The following is a 23,994-nucleotide window of genomic DNA, read 5'->3' on the forward strand; positions in this document are numbered from 1 at the left end:
GCTCCTCTCTCCACCTCCATGATTCGCTTGTTCCTTTTACAGGCTGGTTAGCATTCCAAACCACGCTACATTTCTCTTCAGGTGTTGTACTCTGTCTAGCATTACCTGAAGCCAATGGAAGGGAAACCATGTTATTGGTGTTTATAGGTATTCCCATGTATGCAGATAGTTTTGCTTGCAGAGGAAGTTCATTGTGGGAATGGGAGTCCTGTCCCATTGAGGAGAGTCACGCCCAGTGAGGCCCCACTGGCCCATACCCCTCTTGATGAGCAGATCTTGCTGAGCGGGCTCCCCTCCCTAGCCTCACACTTGTGAAATGCAGTGAATTTTTATCTGACTATGAACTCTGAACCAATAAGAACATTTCATTGTAAGGGTGCCAGGCTGTCAATGTATTGTATTAGACAATCAGATGCTGCTATGCCCCCTACCCTTATTGTTATCCACAGGCATTCACCTTTTCACACAGTGCATTCTTGATTGGCCGCTCTTAGCCACCTGGCTTAGCAGTCGCAGAATTACTATTTAAGGGTTCTTCTTGGGGTTAAACCTAAAAGTAAGCCCAGGAAATTAAGACACCATACTTCAAGTGTCTGCCACCATGCAGCCAAACAATTATAGCTTAATCATTTCCTTTTGCTTTTCAAATCTGTCTCAGAAATATAATGCAATTCATTACAAGCACATTTAATATAACAAATGGTCCACTGAATAGGGCCTACACACGCGCAACCTACCACACAACACACTTCCCCGCTGCTACATCCACCCCTCTCTCTATCTGTGGCACCTACCGCCTCTTTCCCATTTTATCTTTCCCATTTCTTTTCTTCCTCCCATGGGCTAAGATCCGGACACCCTGGGTGGAAGCAAAATACTATCAATTCTAAATAAACCTAGGGGTACAAAGACTAATATAGTGGTGATTTGGTGCAGTATATAAGCTTTGTTAGCTAACATAACATATATTGTCCATTTCTTCCCTGTTTTGCCATGATCATCGTTCCATTTACAGCAATGATGGTTGAGGGGTTTGATTCAAATGGCAAACGCATTTTCTTGTTCCTCTTCCTCGTACATACCAGAATTTAATTGCCTAGAGCAATTGTTGGTCCAATTGCATGGGGCCGCTAATTTTCCACGTGTTTCACAGCCTCTCTTTGAACTGAGTGTCATTATCAGCGATGAATGGGGCCTATCTTGAGGGATGAGCTGGTATTCTGAATCACAGCACACAACCCATCAGAAGACCTACAGATGACTGCAGTGAGGTGCTGTATTCCTGTAGGAAAAGGTACATGTCAGGCATTATTGTTGTTAAGGGTTCACCTGAACCATTCCATGCCCCCATTCACCTGTGGTCAGCAGGGGTATTTGCATGTGATTACCTAGCTGAACGGGCAAGTCATGGACCTTGCATCCTTGGAAGAGATGGCCATTGCCTGACCTGTTTGAGTCTGGTAAATCATGAGGCTAGACTTTTTTGAAACTGGGCAATGACAGCAGTCACTGACAATGAAGTCACAAATTCCACTTCCTGATATTGGGAAGACCTATGCATGGATGTATATATGTTAGGCAAGAATTGATGCAGTAACCCTGGGGGAGACTACACCAGCCCTGTGCTCTTGGTATTAGGTAACCCACCTATTGGTATAGGTCTGTACTACACCGGTTGGTAGTTTGACTGAGCAGCCAGACTTATCTCAAGAGGGGTAAATGTGAGCTGTAGCATCGAAATCCACAAATACAAGTATTCAAATAACACTTACATTCAAGGTTTTCTAGTTAAATATTATTTATTTAACGGTCAGTTGTAAATAAGCATTCTTTAAAAAGGGCAATGTGCAACAATAAAAATACACTTCAAAATACATTCTCAGAATGAAGTCAAAGCAAGTAGATACTCTTTAGCGATGCTTCATACACACTTCTTACACCCTGAGGTGACTTCACAAACTAGGATAGTATTGGTATGTACATATCACTTTTGGACTTGGTAAAATTCTGAGGTTGGCAAAAAGACAAGGTTAATACAAGGAAAAAGGTTAACAGGTTCTCAGTGCATGTGAGCACTTTTAAATCTCCCAATGAAGTCTAGATAAAAACCTTTCCCAGCAATATTCGTTAAAAAGCAATTCATCACCTATGAGGGACAGTAAGAATCAAATCCAATGAGTTAGAGGAGTCTGCAAGGAGCCAGGACAGCCAAAGTCAATTTGGAACGAAGTCTATGGAGCTGAGACACTTCTTAGATAGCAAAAAAGTCTTGCACAAAGTTAGCGAGTTTGTTGTAGAAAATCACTGTTGGGCCACAAGCTGTTACACTTGTGAAAGTTAGAGTTAGCACCAACTCTAGAAAGCAGCTACTGCAAGTATCAACTGAGAAAAGCAAGCTACAGACAAAGAGGCAAGTACCCCTAGGTTAGAAGAAGAGGATCCAGCTGGCTTCTGTTCTGGTTGCAGTCTTGCAGATTCTGTGTTACTGGGCCTCAGTCATGGGGACTAAAGGGAGGCTGTCTGGAGGACTCCTGCACAGCAGTTTGGAGGTTGTGGCCGCTACTGGTTCTTTTCAGATCAGTGGCACTTCGGAATTTCAGCGTTCAGTCAATAGCACCACAGCGGTTCCTGGACACCGGTTGGGCTTCCTTCACTCCTCGAGTTCAGCACTCTGGTGAGGTGACTGGTGCTTGGGTTGTCCTGCTTCGGGAGGGTCTCAGGAGACTCCTGGAGCTTATGGACTTATGAGCTTATGGGCTTACAGATGTTGCACTCGACTATGGATTTCTCAGCCCCTGGCACTCGGTTCCAGCAACAGCAAAGAAGTACAGCCAGTTGGGGAAGGTCTTCCAGCAAAGTTCGTCTCTGGGTTAGTTGGTCCCACTAACCCAAGTCCTCCCTTCGGGCGCTTCTCTTGTCGATTAGGAAAAGGAGTTTTAGCACAGCAGCATTTGTATTTGTATTTTATTTATTTATATAGCTTGCCAGCAGGGCTTCACCGGGCAGTTCAACGTTCCAGGAGGATGCAGCAAGCTTCTCTTCATGATTCCTTCATCGGATGTTTCTTCCAGTGGTGGACTCTGTCTTCATTCCAAGAAGCCTTGCCTTTTATGCAGGATTCTCCCACTCATGCACAGCCTAGCTGTCACTCACACAGCAGGGTGGTTGTCCTGCAAGCACAGCCAGCCCGCCCATCAGGACTGGGTGCATTCAGGTAACCAAAGAGATAAAGGACAGGGGAATTTCTGGCACCTCCCTGACTTCCTGCCCTTCCAGACACAGACGGGTTTCAGCAATGAAGCCCGCCAAAGGCAAAACAAACAAAGGGTTTAAACCTGGTTTGGCGCACAGAGTAAAACCCAAGAAAGACCTCAAAAAGAAGATTGGGGCCATTTTGACAAAATGGTCACCCATGGGTGCTACACTGCAGCTGAAGATTCAGCCTGCGGTAGAAAAGCACTATGGTAGGAACATTTAACCACTGCCACTAACCATTTAAAGTTGTGAGGGTAACATAAAAATGTTACATGAGTAAGTAGGAAAAGGGGCTACTAAGTAATCCCCAGCACTCCCCATGTGGTGTGTGGTGCGCTGGACCTACAAAGAGCAAAGGGTAAGTAAAGTCAATTTCACTTCACTATTCTTGGGAACTGTAGTTCACCCAAGAAAAGGTATTTAAACCTTAAGAGAAATCTAAAGGATTAAAGGTGCTGTGTGTCACCATACAAAAAGTAGATGCCTGTGGAGTTCGTCAGACTCCAAAAAGAACGCAATTATAAATCCAAATCAGATCAAAACACATAAGTGAGTAAGAAAAAGGGCTCAACTTACTCCAGGCTTAAAAAAGTCCTTAAGTCCAGCAAACAAGCTGGGGGTCTCTAAGGTTGAAGGGAATTAGCACATAAATGAGAATTCTCCCTAACAATATAGGTGATTTATAAAGCACAAACCAAGCTGTGAAGAAACAGAGTGCTGTAGAATAAAGGGAGTGGAATACGGGGCCAAGAAGGATCACCTTATCGGTTTATAATCCTTGTCCTTAGTCCTTATTTGTCGATGACATGCACCTTGAAGGGCAGGGCAGGGTCTAAAGCATTATAGGAGGGAGTGAGCCATTCTGATGTTAGCAGAAAGGCTTCTCCAGAGCATGGGAGCATAGCAGGAGAATGGTTGTTTTCTGGTCTTCTCCTTCTTGGATTTCAGTCGGGTGATATCTTGGCTCCTGGTGTTGCGTTGACCTCCTGATATGATCTTTTCAGCCAAATATGATGACGTCTTGGAAATTAAAGCTTTGCACGTGATGCCGGCTGTCTTGAAGTTGATGCAAGCTTGGAGGGGCAACCAGTGTAGTACCTTGGGAGTGGGGGAAATGTGGTTGCATTTCATCAGTCCTTTGATGAGGCATACTGTGGCATACTAGGCTGCTTGTAGAGGGGTCACAATCCAGGTAGAAGAGCACCAGTGCCTGGATGACAGATCTGGAATCAGAGGCGGGAATGAAGGGTTTGATTTGGCGCAGGAGTGAGAACTGGTACCATGCTGTTTGTGTCTTCTTGGCGATGTGTGCTTTGAACAAGATTTTGTGATAGATGGTGAGGCTGAGGGACTTTTCACAAGGGTAGGTTGTGGAAGAATTAATTGAGATCCATCTGTGTGAGCCAGTTTTGAACTTGGGGACATTTGGTGGCAAGCCCGAGGCACATGTTTTGGTAGGGTGGAGTTTCAGGTACATCTGGGCTTGAATGGTGGAGAAGCAGTGTTTCAATTAGTAAATGTCAACAAGGCATTAGAATGTCAGCCTTAGTTCTCTCATAAGCATACTGGTGAATTATGCTGTTGAATTTGCCCAAGGGATCCCCAAGTGGGTCCATGTAGAGGTAAAAAAATGAAAGGGCAAAGACTGGAGCCTTGTGGAACTGCACTGGTCATTAGCTGTTGTTGGGATCAGCACAGGCCCCTCTGGATGAGCTGATATCTGTTGGTGAGGTAGGAGACAAATCATCAAAGGACAGTGGCATCAAATCCCATGTGGGAAGACAATGCGTTGAATAGCACTTTGTAGTTGCCTGTGTCATATGCAGCACAGAAATTAAGCAGGACCAGGAAAAAATGGGTCGCCATTGTCCCTGATGAACAGTGTCTCAATTACCTGGATGGTGGAGGTCTCAGTGCTGCATCTTGGCCCGAAGCTGGACTGATATTATTGAAGTAGGTCGTGTTGGTGTGGTTGGAGCATGACAGTCTTCTCAATGATCTTGCCAATGATGGGTAGATGGCTGATGGTGCAGTAGTTTGCAAGGTTGCCCAGTTCCAGTGTGGCCTTCTTTAGTATGGGGATGATCTGCCCAGTTTTCAATGCATATGGAAAGATGCATAGCAGTACTCAGAAATGCATGCCATCAGGGTGGGTACCAAAGTCCATGTTTGATTTTGATGTGTAGGTGCCAGGCAAACGTTTGCTAAGTGGTTAGGCTTACCACAATTTGAGCATACCATCGCTCTCACAGGACAATACCCCTTGTGTGGGTCATGGGCTCCATAGTAGTCAAACATGTTCTGCAAGTCCTTGTGATACAGAGGAGGATGTGCCCTGGTCCCTGGAAGTCCAACATTGAGCCACCTGCCTGTCTCTCTGTTCACCTTTGACACCTACATGTGGCTGAGAAAGGGCCAGGGAGAGCCCATTGTGTATATAATGTGACCACTCTCAGTTTTCATCTGCCATCGTTACCCCCTGTTGCTAGTGATTATGGAGGGTGAGTGCCCATCTGAGAACCATCTCTATCACACACACACAGACTCCCCCCCCCCAGGGTGTAAACAATCAGTCTCTGTTTAGGTCTCCAGTCATGGTGCCTGACCCCAACATATCTGTCGTACAAAACACAAATGTCTTTGATTGATGCACACATAATGCAACATACAATCCCACCAATTAGCAAACCATAATTAAATTAACTAATTAAAAGCCTGATACGCTCCACTGAGAAGCAGCGTGTATAGAGGAAATGGATCCTCAAAACAGCTCGACCTCTCTTTGCCACACCAAAATATATCCTGAGTCTTGTAGAGGATTATGCCTGTGTCACTAATCAAAAGACATGGTTTCACCATTTACTTTTCATGTTTAACCAAGGGAGAGGTAGCATTGTCCTAGTCCCTGGGGGCATGCAGGGCTGTGGCCAGAAGGTGCCCACAACTTGGCTTCTATTAACCATCTAATGCCCTGGCTGCATTGATTAAGGAGGGATATAATGGGGTGGGCATTGGTTGCCAACATGTAGCTCAATGCACCCTAAAATGTTTCATAGCAGTCTAGTGCTACTTCCTCTAGGCCATATAGTTTGAAGATAAGAAGGAGGAGGTTCTACAGGGATCAGGCGACAATGGCAGAGCTGGCTGTGTCCAGGGAACACTTGAAAGGTAGCCTATCAACCTGCCCTGGCAGCCAGGCACAAGATTGTATTTGTTCTGAAGGCCTAAGGGGAGGCGACTGAGAGCTGGGAGAGACTGAGAGAGTATCAACCTGCTGAACATGCTCTCTGACAATGGGTGACTGCATGAGTTTGGCCTGTGTAATGATCATGGGAGAAGGTGGTTAAGGTGCGACTAAAGGCTGTAAATACACAGCTGCTGTAAAGACCATGCTACTGCTGTTATAATCAGTAGCGAGAACCAAACACAGGGGCCCTCGCACTACCTGTGTCATGTGGGTCTACAATTGCCATAGAAATAGTAAACTGCCATCTGGGGTGTGAAAGGGCGTAGAGGTATGAGAGTGACACAAAGGTGGCATAGTGATTGCTATACACTTTTATTTTCATGAAAAGGAACAGCAAGAAAATGATCTCTCCCTAAAGAGGGGTTTCCCTACCTGAAACAATAAGCTAAGGAGTCTGTCAGAATGTCCAAAATCATAAGTGTCCACGGTTGTGTCAAACCTTACGTCTCGCCCTAACACTCATCACAACTAAGAATAATATCTCTTGCGGGCCCAGAAGGATGACTCCCTCCTTCTGGACAGAGGTTTTTGAAAGTGCTCCACAAATTTACCAGGGAGAGTATTTCCCTTCCTCTGGTTTTATTCCAGTGTCCACAAATGCCAGAGGGGATGCCCCCCCGGGTTTCTTCTCAGTATCCAAACATCCTAAATAGGATGACTCCCTCCCCTGGTTTCTTTCCCTCTTTATGTACAACAATACCAGATGGGTTGAATCCCTTCCACTGAACTCTTCTCAGTGTCCACAAATGCCAAAGTGGATGACTCCCTCCTTCTGGGTCCTCTGCCTCTTTATGAACAACAATACCAGAGGGGATGAGTCACTTCCCTGTTTCCTCTACTTCGTGATGTGAGGCTCTCCGACCCCTCTCGACAAGTTTCGCTCCTTTCCTCTTTGGATGCTGTGTTGAAGAAGAGGTCTGATGATTCTCTTACTTCTTAGGATTTATATTTTTCCCCTGGCTTGTTTCCTACCAGGTGATGTGACTATGAGGAGCACTGCTGAGGCCTTGACTTGGATTTATGGGTGCAGGTTGCAGACTTGCATATTCTGCTTCTCTGCCCAGTCTACCTGGTATACTCTCCTGCCAGGTACTGGGACTATGATGAGTACTGCTGATGCCTTTGATTGGCTTTATGGGTGAGGGTCCCAGACTCGGATATTCTACTTTGGTTCACAGTCTACCTGGTATACTCTCCTGCCAAGTTCCTTGACTACGAGGAGTACTGCTGAAGCACTCCCAATCTGTAAACATTGTTCTGCTATGAGCTCTCTTGTGTCTGACAACTTCTACCCCACTGGTTTGTTCTCTCTGCACCTCCCCTGCCACCTGTGCACCTTTTTCTTTGGTCTGCAGTGGTCCTGGGTTTTTTTCGGGGTGCTGGCGCTCAGCCAAGTGGTTTCACCGCAGTTCTAAGCTTCCCTTCGGTCTCCGGTGGCTCCACAGGGAGAGCATCTGTTCAGTTTCCCGGGCTCCTTGCATTGCCAGAGCACCAGGAGCTTCTTCTTCCTCCCCTCTCCAGCGGTCCTTCAACACCTGACGATTTCCGTGTTGAGCTACTCTTCTCGCAGCATCCTGGTCCGACTTCTCTCTCCACCTGCACTGTTACACTTTATTGTTCCTCCAGAGAGAGCTCGTCAATGCAGTGAGACCTTCTTCCCTTTTTGTAGTATTCATACTAACAAATTGTCCACATTGACTAGACTGTTCATGTTGGTTCCACAGGGTTCTTTTTAGCACCCTGCGCCTCTTCTTCATCTCAGTACCAACACAGTTATCATTCACTGGGCTCCTAATGTTCTTCCTCGTCCCAGTTGTCAGATAGGATTCACATTGTTAGTTCCTACTCCTGCTTGTCTCAGTGTAAGGTATTGATGGAGAGTAATCTATCTTGCACAAATAGATTGGAGCCTGTGGGACTAAGTCATCCTACACAGGGTAAGAGGGTGAGGGAGGTTAGAAAGGGGTAGGGGCATACCGATTCTGCCTGCTATATTGTCCCTCATCACAAAAGGGGTCTCCCTCCACATGTGATCCTCCCATGGTGTACCACCCCCAGGGGGACTTTTGGACGGTGGCCGCACCACCCTAGCCCCATGCGAAGGGTCCCCTCCTATGGGTGAAGAACAACATCCATTGATACGTCACAGTTGTCTGTGGGTGCTACTGATTAGGCCGGCCTGGCGAGCCATGTGAAGACAACACTACTGCTGCTGTAATCAACAGTAGAAACCACACATCTGTGGCTGATACTGGCTGGAAAAGTCCCAGTCTACAACCTTTGTATAACTTGGGTCAGTAGCATGCTAGGAGCTGGACCACTAGCCATATCTGACTTCAGCAGATGCTAACCACCATTGAAAACAATTTACACCACCTGCCCCCATAGTATCCCCCTACTACAGTAGCACTTAGGCAGGAGGTCAACATTTTACCTGTGAAATTCTGTAAACCGGTGAAGACCTTGTTATAAACAATATGGTTCTCAACAAACAAAAGGTTTGTTTCAGTGCCTTTATGAGAAGAACTCAATATGTACAAGCTCCAATATCTGGCAAGGTGAAAGTTCACACTTTATAAATATTCATAAATAGAAGATAATGGGGCCGTGCAAAGGTGCCCACAAGTGCATAATGGAAAAAGAAGTTATTTTCATGCACAAATGACCAAATGACCAGGATGATTACATAGGTTGCATGTTGATTTATAGTACAAGCAATGTCTCTGTTTGTTTGCACCAAGCATAGCATTTATTATATGTGTTCCATATTCATGTCAGTGTTACTTGTGACAAAATTGTCACCCATGTCACTTTAAAACAACTCTGCTTTAATATGGTGCATTGTAAAACAACAATGAAATAAAATGCATGTTCTAATACCTTTCACAGATGGTATGTGCACAATGGATGAGTAAGTGGCTCCTATGTACACATTACGCAAGGTACCCATTGCAAAATCTCCCTTTCGAAGTGCTGTTTCCGCATTCTAACTTTCTCCACACCTTCGAACTGCATTTCTTTGGTCTGATTTCCTGCTTTACGCCCCTTGAAGCCCTCTAGCATTTTTCTATTAATACAGTGGTCCCCATCGCAGATCCCCTGACTCCATCTTCATTTGTTACTCTTCCGGACTGTTACCGCCACCTCCTTCCTTGTTTTGCTTCTCTGCACATTTTTCTGTAATCTGGAGGCAACCCGGAGCAGCCCACATTCCCCTTTCATTGTTCCCTCCCGGACTGCTCCCAACTCGTTCCTTGTATCGCTCTGTCATCCAGGGCCCCCTCCACTGGATGTGTTTCATCCCCTCTCCTGCTCCCTTCAAACCTACACCCCTCCCTGCTCTCACCTTCTGCCCTAAGGCACCCAATGTAAGTGTTCACTGTAGCACTGAACACCCCATGCTTTCACTTTAGCACTAGGCACCCCATTCTTTCACTGTAGCACTGGGCACCCATGCTTTCACTGTAGCTCTGGGCACCCCATGCTTTCACTGTAGCTCTGGAAACCTGATGCTTTTACTGTAGCTCTGGACACCCCAGGCTTTCACTGTAGCACTGGACACCCCATGCTTTCACTGTAGCTCTGGACACCCCGTGCTTTCACTGTAGCACTGGACACCCGTGCATTCACTGTAGCACTGGACACCCGGTGCTTTCACTGTAGCACTGGACACCCTGTGCTTTCACTGTAGCACTGGACACCCCGTGCTTTCACTGTAGCTCTGGACACCCCGTGCTTTCACTGTAGCACTGGACACCCCGTACTTTCACTGTAGCTCTGGACACCCCAGGCTTTCACTGTAGCAGTGGACACCCCATGCTTTCACTGTGGCACTGGACACCCCGTGTTTTCACTGTAGCAGTGGACACCCCATGCTTTCACTGTAGCACTGGACACGCCAGGCTTTCACTGTAGCAGTGGACACCCCATGCTTTCACTGTGGCACTGGACACCCCGTGCTTTCACTGTAGCTCTCGACACCCCATGCTTTCACTGTAGCACTGGACACGCCAGGCTTTCACTGTAGCTCTGGACACCCCATGCTTTCACTGTAGCTCTGGACACCCCGTGCTTTCACTGTAGCACTGGACACCCCGTGCTTTCACTGTAGCTCTGGACACCCCGTGCTTTCACTGTAGCAGTGGACACCCCATGCTTTCACAGTAGCTCTGGACACCCCATGCTTTCACTGTAGCACTGGACACCCTGTGCTTTCACTGTAGCTCTGGGCACCCTGTGCTTTCAATGTAGCTCTCGACACCCCGTGCTTTTACTGTAGCACGGGACACCCCGTGCTTTCACTGTAGCTCTGGACACCCCATGCTTTCACTGTAGCTCTGGACACCCCGTGCTTTCACTGTAGCACTGGACACCCCGTGCTTTCACTGTAGCTCTGGACACCCCAGGCTTTCACTGTAGCAGTGGACACCCCATGCTTTCACAGTAGCTCTGGACACCCCATGCTTTCACAGTAGCTCTGGACACCCCATGCTTTCACTGTAGCACTGGACACCCTGTGCTTTCACTGTAGCACTGGACACCCCGTGCTTTCACTGCAGCTCCACACCCCGTGCTTTCACTGTAGCTCTGGACACCCCGTGCTTTCAATATAGCACTGGACACCCCGTGCTTTCACTGTAGCTCTGGACACCCCATGCTTCCACTGTACCACTGGACACCCCATGCTTTCACTGTAGCTCTGGACACCCTGTGCTTTCACGGTAGCTCTGGACACCCCGTGCTTTCACTGTAGCACTGGACACCCCATACTTTCACTGCAGCACTGGACACCCCATGCTTTCACTGTAGCTCTGGGCATCCCATGCTTTCAATGTAGCTCTCGACACCCCGTACTTTCACTGTAGCACGGGACACCTCGTGCTTTCACTGTAGCACTGGACACCCTATGCTTTCACTGTAGCACTGGACACCCCATGCTTTCAGTGTAGCTCTGGGCACCCCATGCTTTCACTGTAGCTCTCAACACCCCAGGCTTTCACTGTAGCAGTGGATACCCCATGCTTTCACTGTGGCACTGGACACCCCGTGTTTTCACTATAGCACTGGACACCCCGTGCTTTCACTGCAGCTCTGGACACCCCATGCTTTCACTGTAGCTCTGGACACCCCGTGGTTTCAATTTAGCACTGGACACCCTGTGCTTTCACTGTAGCTCTGGACACCCTGTGCTTTCACTGTAGCTCTGGACACCCCGTGCTTTCACTGTAGCTCTGGACACCCCGTGCTTTCACTGTAGCTCTGGACACCCCGTGCTTTCACTGTACCACTGGACACCCCATGCTTTCACTGCAGCACTGGACACTGGTTTCACCGCAGTTCTAAGCTTCCCTTCGGTCTCCGGTGGCTCCACAGGGAGAGCATCTGTTCAGTTTCCCGGGCTCCTTGCATTGCCAGAGCACCAGGAGCTTCTTCTTCCTCCCCTCTCCAGCGGTCCTTCAACACCTGACGATTTCCGGGTTGAGCTACTCTTCTCGCAGCATCCTGGTCCGACTTCTCTCTCCACCTGCACTGTTACACTTTATTGTTCCTCCAGGGAGAGCTCGTCAATGCAGTGAGACCTTCTTCCCTTTTTGTAGTATTCATACTAACAAATTGTCCACATTGACTAGACTGTTCATGTTGGTTCCACAGGGTACTTTTTAGCACCCTGCGCCTCTTCTTCATCTCAGTACCAACACAGTTATCATTCACTGGGCTCCTAATGTTCTTCCTCGTCCCAGTTGTCAGATAGGATTCACATTATTAGTTCCTACTCCTGCTTGTCTCAGTGTAAGGTATTGATGGAGAGTAATCTATCTTGCACAAATAGATTGGAGCCTGTGGGACTAAGTCATCCTACACAGGGTAAGAGGGTTAGGGAGGTTAGAAAGGGGTAGGGGCATACCGATTCTGCCTGCTATATTGTCCCTCATCACAAAAGGGGTCTCCCTCCACATGTGATCCTCCCATGGTGTACCACCCCCAGGGGGACTTTTGGACGGTGGCCGCACCACCCTAGCCCCATGCGAAGGGTCCCCTCCTATGGGTGAAGAACAACATCCATTGATTCGTCACAGTTGTCTGTGGGTGCTACTGATTAGGCCGGCCTGGCGAGCCATGTGAAGACAACACTACTGCTGCTGTAATCAACAGTAGAAACCACACATCTGTGGCTGATACTGGCTGGAAAAGTCCCAGTCTACAACCTTTGTATAACTTGGGTCAGTAGCATGCTAGGAGCTGGACCACTAGCCATATCTGACTTCAGCAGATGCTAACCACCATTGAAAACAATTTACACCCCCTGCCCCCATAGTATCCCCCTACTACAGTAGCACTTAGGCAGGAGGTCAACATTTTACCTGTGAAATTCTGTAAACCGGTGAAGACCTTGATATAAACAATATGATTCTCAACAAACAAAAGGTTTGTTTCAGTGCCTTTATGAGAAGAACTCAATATGTACAAGCTCCAATATCTGGCAAGGTGAAAGTTCACACTTTATAAATATTCATAAATAGAAGATAATGGGGCCGTGCAAAGGTGCCCACAAGTGCATAATGGAAAAATAAGTTATTTTCATGCACAAATGACCAAATGACCAGGATGATTACATAGGTTGCATGTTGATTTATAGTACAAGCAATGTCTCTGTTTGTTTGCACCAAGCATAGCATTTATTATATGTGTTCCATGTTCATGTCAGTGTTACTTGTGACAAAATTGTCACCCATGTCACTTTAAAACAACTCTGCTTTAATATGGTGCATTGTAAAACAACAATGAAATAAAATGCATGTTCTAATACCTTTCACAGATGGTATGTGCACAATGGATGAGTAAGTGGCTCCTATGTACACATTACGCAAGGTACCCATTGCAAAATCTCCCTTTCGAAGTGCTGTTTCCGCATTCTAATTTTCTCCACACCTTCGCACTGCATTTCTTTGGTCTGATTTCCTGCTTTACGCCCCTTGAAGCCCTCTAGCATTTTTCTATTAATACAGTGGTCCCCATCGTAGATCCCCTGACTCCATCTTCATTTGTTACTCTTCCGGACTGTTACCGCCACCTCCTTCCTTGTTTTGCTTCTCTGCACATTTTTCTGTAATCTGGAGGCAACCCAGAGCAGCCTACATTCCCCTTTCATTGTTCCCTCCCGGACTGCTCCCAACTCGTTCCTTGTATCGCTCTCTCATCCAGGGCCCCCCTCCACTGGATGTGTTTCATCCCCTCTCCTGCTCCCTTCAAACCTACACCCCTCCCTGCTCTCACCTTCTGCCCTAAGGCACCCAATGTAAGTGTTCACTGTAGCACTGAACACCCCATGCTTTCACTTTAGCACTGGGCACCCCATTCTTTCACTGTAGCACTGGACACCCATGCTTTCACTGTAGCTCTGGGCACCCCATGCTTTCACTGTAGCTCTGGAAACCTGATGCTTTCACTGTAGCTCTGGACACCCCAGGCTTTCACTGTAGCACTGGACACCCCATGCTTTCACTGTAGCTCTGGACACCCTGTGCTTTCACTGTAGCACTGGACACCCGTGCATTCACTGTAGCACTGGACACCTGGTGCTTTCACTGTAGCACTGGACACCCTGTGCTTTCACTGTAGCACCGGACACCCCGTGCTTTCACTGTAGCTCCGGACACCCCGTGCTCTTTGGACACCCCATGCTTTCACTGTAGCTCTGGACACCCCATGCTTTCACTGTAGCTCTGGACACCCCGTGCTTTCACTGTAGCACTGGACATCCCGTACTTTGACTGTAGCTCTGGACACCCCAGGCTTTCACTGTAGCAGTGGACACCCCATGCTTTCACTGTGGCACTGGACACCCCGTGTTTTCACTATAGCACTGGACACCCCGTGCTTTCACTGCAGCTCTGGACACCCCATGCTTTCACTGTAGCTCTGGACACCCCGTGGTTTCAATTTAGCACTGGACACCCTGTGCTTTCACTGTAGCTCTGGACACCCCGTGCTTTCACTGTAGCTCTGGACACCCCGTGCTTTCACTGTACCACTGGACACCCCATGCTTTCACTGTAGCTCTGGACACCCCATGCTTTCAATATAGCACTGGACATCCCGTACTTTTACTGTAGCTCTGGGCACCCCATGCTTTCGCTGTAGCACTGGACACCCGATGCTTTCACTGTAGCTCTCGACACCCTGTGCTTTCACTGTAGCACTGGACACCCCGTGATTTCACTGTAGCTCTGGACACCCTGTGCTTTCACTGTAGCACTGGACACACCAGGCTTTCACTGTAGCTCTCGACACCGCATGCTTTCACTGTAGCTCTGGACACCGGATGCTTTCACTGTAGCTCTCGACACCCCGTGCTTTCACTGTAGCACTGGACACCCCGTGCTTTCGCTGTAGCACTGGACACCCGATGCTTTCACTGTAGCTCTCGACACCCTGTGCTTTCACTGTAGCACTGGACACCCCGTGATTTCACTGTAGCTCTGGATACCCTGTGCTTTCACTGCAGCTCTGGACACCCCGTGCTTTCACTGTAGCTCTGGGCACCCCATGCTTTCACTGTAGCTCTGGACACCAGAGGCTTTCACTGTAGCTCTCGACACCCCGTGCTTTCACTGTAGCACTGGACACCCCGTGCTTTCACTGTAGCTCTGGACACCCCGTGCTTTCACTTTACCACTGGACACCCCATGCTTTCACTGTAGCTCTGGACACCCCGTGCTTTCACTGTAGCACTGGACACCCCATGCTTTCACTGTAGCTCTGGACACCCTGTGCTTTCACTGTAGCACTGGACACCCTGTGCTTTCACTGTAGCTCTGGACACTCCATGCTTTCACTGTAGCACTGGACGCCCCGTGCTTTCACTGTAGCTTTGGACGCCCTGTGCTTTCCCTTTAGCTCTGGACACCCCGTGCTTTCACTGTAGCTCTGGACACCCCGTGCTTTCACTGTAGCACTGGACACCCCTTGCTTTCACTGTAGCTCTGGACACCCCATGCTTTCACTGTAGCTCTGAACACCCCGTGCTTTCACTGTAGCACTGGACACCCGGTGCTTTCACTGTAGCTCTGGACACCCCTTGCTTTCACTGTACCACTGGACAGCCCGTGCTTTCACTGTAGCACTGGACACCCCATGCTTTCACTGTGGCACTGGACACCCCGTGTTTTCACTATAGCACTGGACACCCCGTGCTTTCACTGCAGCTCTGGACACCCCATGCTTTCACTGTAGCTCTGGACACCCCGTGGTTTCAATTTAGCACTGGACACCCTGTGCTTTCACTGTAGCTCTGGACACCCCGTGCTTTCACTGTAGCTCTGGACACCCCGTGCTTTCACTGTACCACTGGACACCCCATGCTTTCACTGTAGCTCTGGACACCCCATGCTTTCACTGTAGCACTGGACACCCCATGCTTTCACTGTAGCTCTGGGCACCCCATGCTTTCGCTGTAGCACTGGACACCCAATGCTTTCACTGTAGCTCTCGACACCCCGTGCTTTCACTGTAGCACTGGACACCCCATGCTTTCACTGTAGCTCTGGACACCCCGTGCTTTCACTGTAGCTCTGGACACCCCGTGCTTTCACTGTAGCTCTGGACACCCCGTGCTTTCACTGTACCACTGGACACCCCATGCTTTCACTGTAGCTCTGGACACCCCGTGCTTTCACGGTAGCTCTGGACACCCCGTGCTTTCACTGTAGCACTGGACACCCCATACTTTCACTGCAGCACTGGACACCCCATGCTTTCACTGTAGCTCTCGACACCCCGTGCTTTCACTGTAGCACGGGACACCCCGTGCTTTCACTGTAGCACTGGACACCCCATGCTTTTAATGTAGCTCTGGGCACCCCATGCTTTCACTGTAGCTCTGGACACTCGATGCGTTCACTGTAGCTCTCAACACCCCAGGCTTTCACTGTAGCAGTGGATACCCCATACTTTCACTGTGGCACTGGACACCCCGTGTTTTCACTATAGCACTGGACACCCCGTGCTTTCACTGCAGCTCTGCACACCCCATGCTTTCACTGTAGCTCTGGACACCCCGTGGTTTCAATTTAGCACTGGACACCCTGTGCTTTCACTGTAGCTCTGGACACCCCGTGCTTTCACTGTAGCTCTGGACACCCCGTGCTTTCACTGTACCACTGGACACCCCATGCTTTCACTGTAGCTCTGGACACCCCATGCTTTCACTGTAGCTCTGGGCACCCCATGCTTTCGCTGTAGCACTGGACACCCGATGCTTTCACTGTAGCTCTCGACACCCCATGCTTTCACTGTAGCACTGGACACCCCGTGCTTTCACTGTAGCTCTGGACACCCCATGCTTTCACTGTACCACTGGACACCCCATGCTTTCACTGTACCACTGGACACCCCATGCTTTCACTGTAGCTCTGGACACCCCGTGCTTTCACTGTAGCTCTGGACACCCCATGCTTTCACTGTAGCACTGGACACCCCAGGCTTTCACTGCAGCTCTCGACACCCCATGCTTTCACTGTAGCTCTCGACACCCTGTGCTTTCACTGTAGCTCTAGACACCACATGCTTTCACTGTGGCACTGGACACCCCGTGCTTTCACTGTAGCTCTGGACACCCCGTGCTTTCACTGTAGCACTGGACTACCTGTGCTTTCACTGTAGCTCTGGACACCCCGTGCTTTCACTGTAGCACTGGACACCCCGTGCTTTCACTGCAGCACTGGACACCCTGTGCTTTCACTGCAGCTCTCGACACCCCGTGCTTTCACTGTATCATTGGACACCCCGTGCTTTCACTGTAGCTCTGGACACCCCGTGCTTTCACTGTAGCTCTGGACACCCCGTGCTTTCACTGTAGCTCTGGACACCCCATGCTTTCACTGTAGCACTGGACACCCCGTGCTTTCACTGTAGCACTGGACACCCCGTGCTTTCACTGTAGCTCTGGGCACCCCATGCTTTCACTGTAGCTCTGGACACCGGATGCTTTCACTGTAGCTCTCGACACCCTGTGCTTTCACTGTAGCACTGGACACCCCATGCTTTCACTGTAGCTCTGGACACCCTGTGCTTTCACTGTAGCTCTGGACACCCGTGCTTTCACTTTACCACTGGACACCCCATGCTTTCACTGTAGCTCTGGACACCCCGTGCTTTCACTGTAGCACTGGACACCCCGTGCTTTTACTGTAGCACTGGACACCCCGTGCTTTCACTGCAGCACTGGACACCCTGTGCTTTCACTGCAGCTCTCGACACCCCGTGCTTTCACTGTAGCTCTGGACACCCCGTGCTTTCACTGTAGCTCTGGACACCCCGTGCTTTCACTGTAACTCTGGACACCCCGTGCTTTCACTGTAGCACTGGACACCCCGTGCTTTCACTGTAGCACTGGACACCCCGTGCTTTCACTGTAGCTCTGGGCACCCCATGCTTTCACTGTAGCTCTGGACACCGGATGCTTTCACTGTAGCTCTCGACACCCCGTGCTTTCACTGTAGCACTGGACACCCCATGCTTTCACTGTAGCTCTGGACACCCCGTGCTTTCACTGTAGCTCTGGACACCCCGTGCTTTCACTTTACCACTGGACACCCCATGCTTTCACTGTAGCTCTGGACACCCCGTGCTTTCACTGTAGCACTGGACACCCTGTGCTTTCACTGTAGCTCTCGACACCCCGTGCTTTCACTGTGGCACTGGACACCCGGTGCTTTCACTGTAGCTCTGGACACTCCATGCTTTCACTGTAGCACTGGACGCCCCGTGCTTTCACTGTAGCTCTGGACGCCCCGTGCTTTCCCTGTAGCTCTGGACACCCCGTGCTTTCACTGTAGCTCTGGACACCCCGTGCTTTCACTGTAGCACTGGACACCCCTTGCTTTCACTGTAGCTCTGAACACCCCGTGCTTTCACTGTAGCTCTGGACATCCCATGCTTTCAATATAGCACTGGACACCCCATGCTTTCACTGTAGCTCTGGACACCCCGTGCTTTCACTGTACCACTGGACACCCCGTGCTTTCACTGTAGCTCTGGACACCCCGTGCTTTCACGGTAGCTCTGGACACCCCGTGCTTTCACTGTAGCACTGGACACCCCATACTTTCACTGCAGCACTGGACACCCCATGCTTTCACTGTAGCTCTGGGCACCCCATGCTTTCAATGTAGCTCTCGACACCCCGTGCTTTCACTGTAGCACTGGACACCCTATGCTTTCAGTGTAGCACTGGACACCCCATGCTTTCAATGTAGCTCTGGACACCCCATGCTTTCACTGTAGCTCTGGACACCCCGTGCTTTCACTGTAGCACTGGACACCCTGTGCTTTCATTGTAGCTCTGGACACCCCAGGCTTTCACTGTAGCAGTGGACACCCCATGCTTTCACTGTAGCTCTGGACACCCCATGCTTTCACTGTAGCACTGGACACCCTGTGCTTTCACTGTAGCACTGGACACCCCGTGCTTTCACTGCAGCTCTGGACACCCCGTGCTTTCACTGTAGCTCTGGACACCCCATGCTTTCAATATAGCACTGGACACCCCGTGCTTTCACTGTAGCTCTGGACACCCCGTGCTTTCACTGTACCACTGGACACCCCGTGCTTTCACTGTACCACTGGACACCCCATGCTTTCACTGTAGCTCTGGACACCCCGTGCTTTCACGGTAGCTCTGGACACCCTGTGCTTTCACTGTAGCACTGGACACCCCATACTTTCACTGCAGCACTGGACACCCCATGCTTTCACTGTAGCTCTGGGCACCCCATGCTTTCAATGTAGCTCTCGACACCCCGTGCTTTCACTGTAGCACGGGACACCCCGTGCTTTCACTGTAGCACTGGACACCCTGTGCTTTCACTGTAGCACTGGACACCCCATGCTTTCACTGTAGCACTGGACACCCCATGCTTTCAATGTAGCTCTGGGCACCCCATGCTTTCACTGTAGCTCTGGACACTCGATGCTTTCACTGTAGCTCTCAACACCCCGTGCTTTCACTGTAGCACTGGACACCCTGTGCTTTCACTGTAGGTAGCTCTGGACACCCCGTGCTTTCACTGTAGCTCTCAACACCCCATGCTTTCACTGTAGCACTGGACTCCCCAGGCTTTCACTGTAGCTCTCGACACCCCATGCTTTCACTGTCGCTCTCGACACCCCGTGCTTTCACTGTAGCACTGGACACCCTGTGCTTTCACTGTAGCTCTCGACACCCCGTGCTTTCACTGTGGCACTGGACACCCGGTGCTTTCACTGTAGCTCTGGACACTCCATGCTTTCACTGTAGCACTGGACGCCCCGTGCTTTCACTGTAGCTCTGGACGCCCCGTGCTTTCCCTGTAGCTCTGGACACCCCGTGCTTTCACTGTAGCTCTGGACACCCCGTGCTTTCACTGTAGCACTGGACACCCCTTGCTTTCACTGTAGCTCTGAACACCCCGTGCTTTCACTGTAGCTCTGGACATCCCATGCTTTCAATATAGCACTGGACACCCCATGCTTTCACTGTAGCTCTGGACACCCCGTGCTTTCACTGTACCACTGGACACCCCGTGCTTTCACTGTAGCTCTGGACACCCCGTGCTTTCACGGTAGCTCTGGACACCCCGTGCTTTCACTGTAGCACTGGACACCCCATACTTTCACTGCAGCACTGGACACCCCATGCTTTCACTGTAGCTCTGGGCACCCCATGCTTTCAATGTAGCTCTCGACACCCCGTGCTTTCACTGTAGCACTGGACACCCTATGCTTTCAGTGTAGCACTGGACACCCCATGCTTTCAATGTAGCTCTGGACACCCCATGCTTTCACTGTAGCTCTGGACACCCCGTGCTTTCACTGTAGCAGTGGACACCCTGTGCTTTCATTGTAGCTCTGGACACCCCAGGCTTTCACTGTAGCAGTGGACACCCCATGCTTTCACTGTAGCTCTGGACACCCCATGCTTTCACTGTAGCACTGGACACCCTGTGCTTTCACTGTAGCACTGGACACCCCGTGCTTTCACTGCAGCTCTGGACACCCCGTGCTTTCACTGTAGCTCTGGACACCCCATGCTTTCAATATAGCACTGGACACCCCGTGCTTTCACTGTAGCTCTGGACACCCCGTGCTTTCACTGTACCACTGGACACCCCGTGCTTTCACTGTACCACTGGACACCCCATGCTTTCACTGTAGCTCTGGACACCCCGTGCTTTCACGGTAGCTCTGGACACCCTGTGCTTTCACTGTAGCACTGGACACCCCATACTTTCACTGCAGCACTGGACACCCCATGCTTTCACTGTAGCTCTGGGCACCCCATGCTTTCAATGTAGCTCTCGACACCCCGTGCTTTCACTGTAGCACGGGACACCCCGTGCTTTCACTGTAGCACTGGACACCCTGTGCTTTCACTGTAGCACTGGACACCCCATGCTTTCACTGTAGCACTGGACACCCCATGCTTTCAATGTAGCTCTGGGCACCCCATGCTTTCACTGTAGCTCTGGACACTCGATGCTTTCACTGTAGCTCTCAACACCCCGTGCTTTCACTGTAGCACTGGACACCCTGTGCTTTCACTGTAGGTAGCTCTGGACACCCCGTGCTTTCACTGTAGCTCTCAACACCCCATGCTTTCACTGTAGCACTGGACTCCCCAGGCTTTCACTGTAGCTCTCGACACCCCATGCTTTCACTGTCGCTCTCGACACCCCATGCTTTCACTGTCGCTCTCGACACCCCATGCTTTCACTGTAGCACTGGACACCCCATGCTTTCACTGTAGCTATGGACACCCCGTGCTTTCACTGTAGTACTGGACACCCCATTCTTTCATTGTAGCTCTGGATACCCTGTGCTTTCACTGTAGCTCTGGACACCCCCTGCTTTCACTGTAGCTCTGGACACCCCGTGCTTTCACTGTAGCTCTGAACATCCGCTGCTTTCACTGTACCACTGGACACCCGGTGCTTTCACTGTAGCTCTGGACACCCGGTGCTTTCACTGTAGCACTGGACACCCGGTGCTTTCACTGTAGCTCTGGACACCCCGTGCTTTCACCGTAGCTCTGGACACCCCATGCTTTCACTGTAGCTCTGGACACCCCATGCTTTCACTGTAGCTCTGGACACCCTGTGCTTTCACTGTAGCACTGGACACCCCAGGCTTTCACTGTAGCACTGGACACCCCAGGCTTTCACTGTAGCTCTCGACACCCCAGGCTTTCACTGTAGCTCTCGACACCCCATGCTTTCACTGTAGCTCTCGACACCCCATGCTTTCACTGTAGCTCTGGACACCCTGTGCTTTCACTGTAGCACTGGACACCCCGTGCTTTCACTGTAGCTCTGGACACCCTGTGCTTTCACTGTAGCTCTGGACACCCCAGGCTTTCACTGTAGCTCTCGACACCCCGTGCTTTCACTGTAGCTCTGGACACCCTGTGCTTTCACTGTAGCACTGGACACCCCGTGCTTTCACTGTAGCTCTGGACACCCTGTGCTTTCACTGTAGCTCTGGACACCCTGTGCTTTCACTGTAGCTCTGGACACCCCGTGCTTTCACTGTAGCTCTGGACACCCCAGGCTTTCACTGTAGCACTGGACACCCCAGGCTTTCACTGTAGCTCTGGACACCCCAGGCTTTCACTGTAGCTCTCGACACCCCATGCTTTCACTGTAGCTCTGGACACCCCATGCTTTCACTGTAGCACTGGACACCCTGTGCTTTCACTGTAGCTCTGGACACCCCAGGCTTTCACTGTAGCAGTGGACACCCCATGCTGTCACTGTAGCTCTGGACACCCCATGCTTTGCCAGAATGACTCTCAGACCCTAGATATTTGTTACTTTTCATTTCATGATGATCAGTATCTCCCATTAAATATCAGCTCACTTGCAACAGTTAAATACAAAATGGTTTTTACAGGTAAAGAGGCCATGGGTGGCGCGGGTGAAATTAACCCAGGAAAAAAGGAAGGGGGATGGGAATTGCCTGATTTCCGCTTTTATGTGTAACAGTCATGTTATCTAAAGTAACTCCTCTGATGAAAAGAAAAGAACCATCGAATTCCATCATGGCTCAAGTCACAAATCAGGAGAGGCAGTCTTATGTGTACAAACAAGGCAATCTAAACTATTTTTAAAATTCAGATCAAAGTTGCCCTGGTGATATTTAGAAAGGTAGTAGGATGTTTTGTAAATATGAATTTTTACAATATTAAAAAGCTCATCTTTGGGAAAGTAAGGACTAAAATGAAAGATTTGACTGGTGTAGTAGGTCAGAGACAAGAGACGAACACAGAGGCATGGTTGAACCGTGCTTTATTAATAAAAGTAAAGAAAGACTTCTCTAATCCCTTCCACTGAGAATAGTTTCATACACTGCACAATGTTAAGAGGTTGCTCGTCAGGGTGTCGCACAAAATAATCCCTGTCCTCTGTCCCACAACCTAGGTTAACCTATCACTATCCTGCGCTATTGAAAGAAAGAAGATTGAAAAAAGGATCATAAGCTAATGCTTAGCCTAGGCTTATTACTTCACCCCGGGAATAAGTGTTGGCTGTTTTCTGACCTCCACCCAATAGTTCCTAGAGTTTCTTGTAGTTCAAAAGAAAAGAAATGGTTTCTCAAACAGATTTTTGTTTTCAGAGTTCCTTCTTTTGTCAAAGAAGTTTCCTGGTCAGATACTCGGATTTATTCCTTCTCCAGGGATTTGGAGAGTTGACCCGGGAAGGTCGCAACTTCCAAGTCCAAGAATATCCATTCTTGAGCCCCCTTGTCCTCGCTTTCCTGGTGGTCTTGGATAAGTGCCAGGCATCTTCGGCCTGCGTGATCTTTCTCTCGCTTTCTGTGGGTTGATCCCCCGTTCGTCCTCAGATGGGCCATAGGCGTCTTTAGCCCTGTTGTATTCATGGTTTGGTTTGCCCCTGTTTGGGGTATTCCCTCAGTTAGGCCCTCTCAGACTATGGGCTTCTCTGGCCCTTTCAGTTGCAGTGTTTCATTCACCACTTTGTTGGGTAGTTCCTCTGTTGACCTCATGGGTCATAGCCTTCTCAGGCTCAGTCGGATGCTTGGTTTCATTCACCCTTACCTTGGGTAGTCCTCGGTTAGTCTCTTACAGGCTTTGGGCTTCTCTGGCCTTGTCAGTTGCTCATTTTCGTTCACCCCTTCTTTGGGTAGTCCTTCGGTTAGCCAATCGGGGGCTTTGGGATTCTCTGGCTTTGTTGGTTGCTCAGTTTCATTCACCCTTCCTGAGGTAGTCCGCTTCCCTAGATCCGTTGGTTCCACATACTCTTCTTCCTCCAAGTTGACGCGGACTGAGCCTCTGAGTACTTTTCTCCTGCTCAGAGCATCGGCCCTCCGGGAAGCTGGTTCCTGTCGGACTCAGTGTTGCTGGCACTTCCTGCACCTAAACTGCCCCTCGCTGGCTGGGGGTTCCACCTTCATCAAACCTACAGCGTTCTCCGCAGTGCCTCCAGTCTACACCCTCC

At 49.8% G+C, this 23,994-nt stretch overlaps 1 protein-coding gene across 2 annotated transcripts in view; it reads right to left on the bottom strand.

Annotated features, from left to right (window-relative positions):
• LOC138525980 (trifunctional purine biosynthetic protein adenosine-3-like) overlaps positions 1–23,994 on the bottom strand; it is a 615,458-nt gene that overhangs the window by 285,203 nt on the left and 306,261 nt on the right. Inside the window, exon 11 of one of the 2 annotated variants that reach the window (XM_069636273.1) lies at positions 741–790. The exons of the other annotated variant lie outside the window; for it this stretch is intronic. Coding sequence (XP_069492374.1) covers positions 741–790 — 50 coding nt within the window. The remainder of the gene's footprint in view (positions 1–740; positions 791–23,994) is intronic. 2 annotated transcript variants of the gene reach the window in all.

The sequence above is a fragment of the Ambystoma mexicanum genome, chromosome 7p, assembly GCF_040938575.1.
Source record: "Ambystoma mexicanum isolate Mex_15411 chromosome 7p, UKY_AmexF1_1, whole genome shotgun sequence".
Classification (NCBI taxonomy): Eukaryota; Metazoa; Chordata; class Amphibia; order Caudata; family Ambystomatidae; genus Ambystoma; species Ambystoma mexicanum.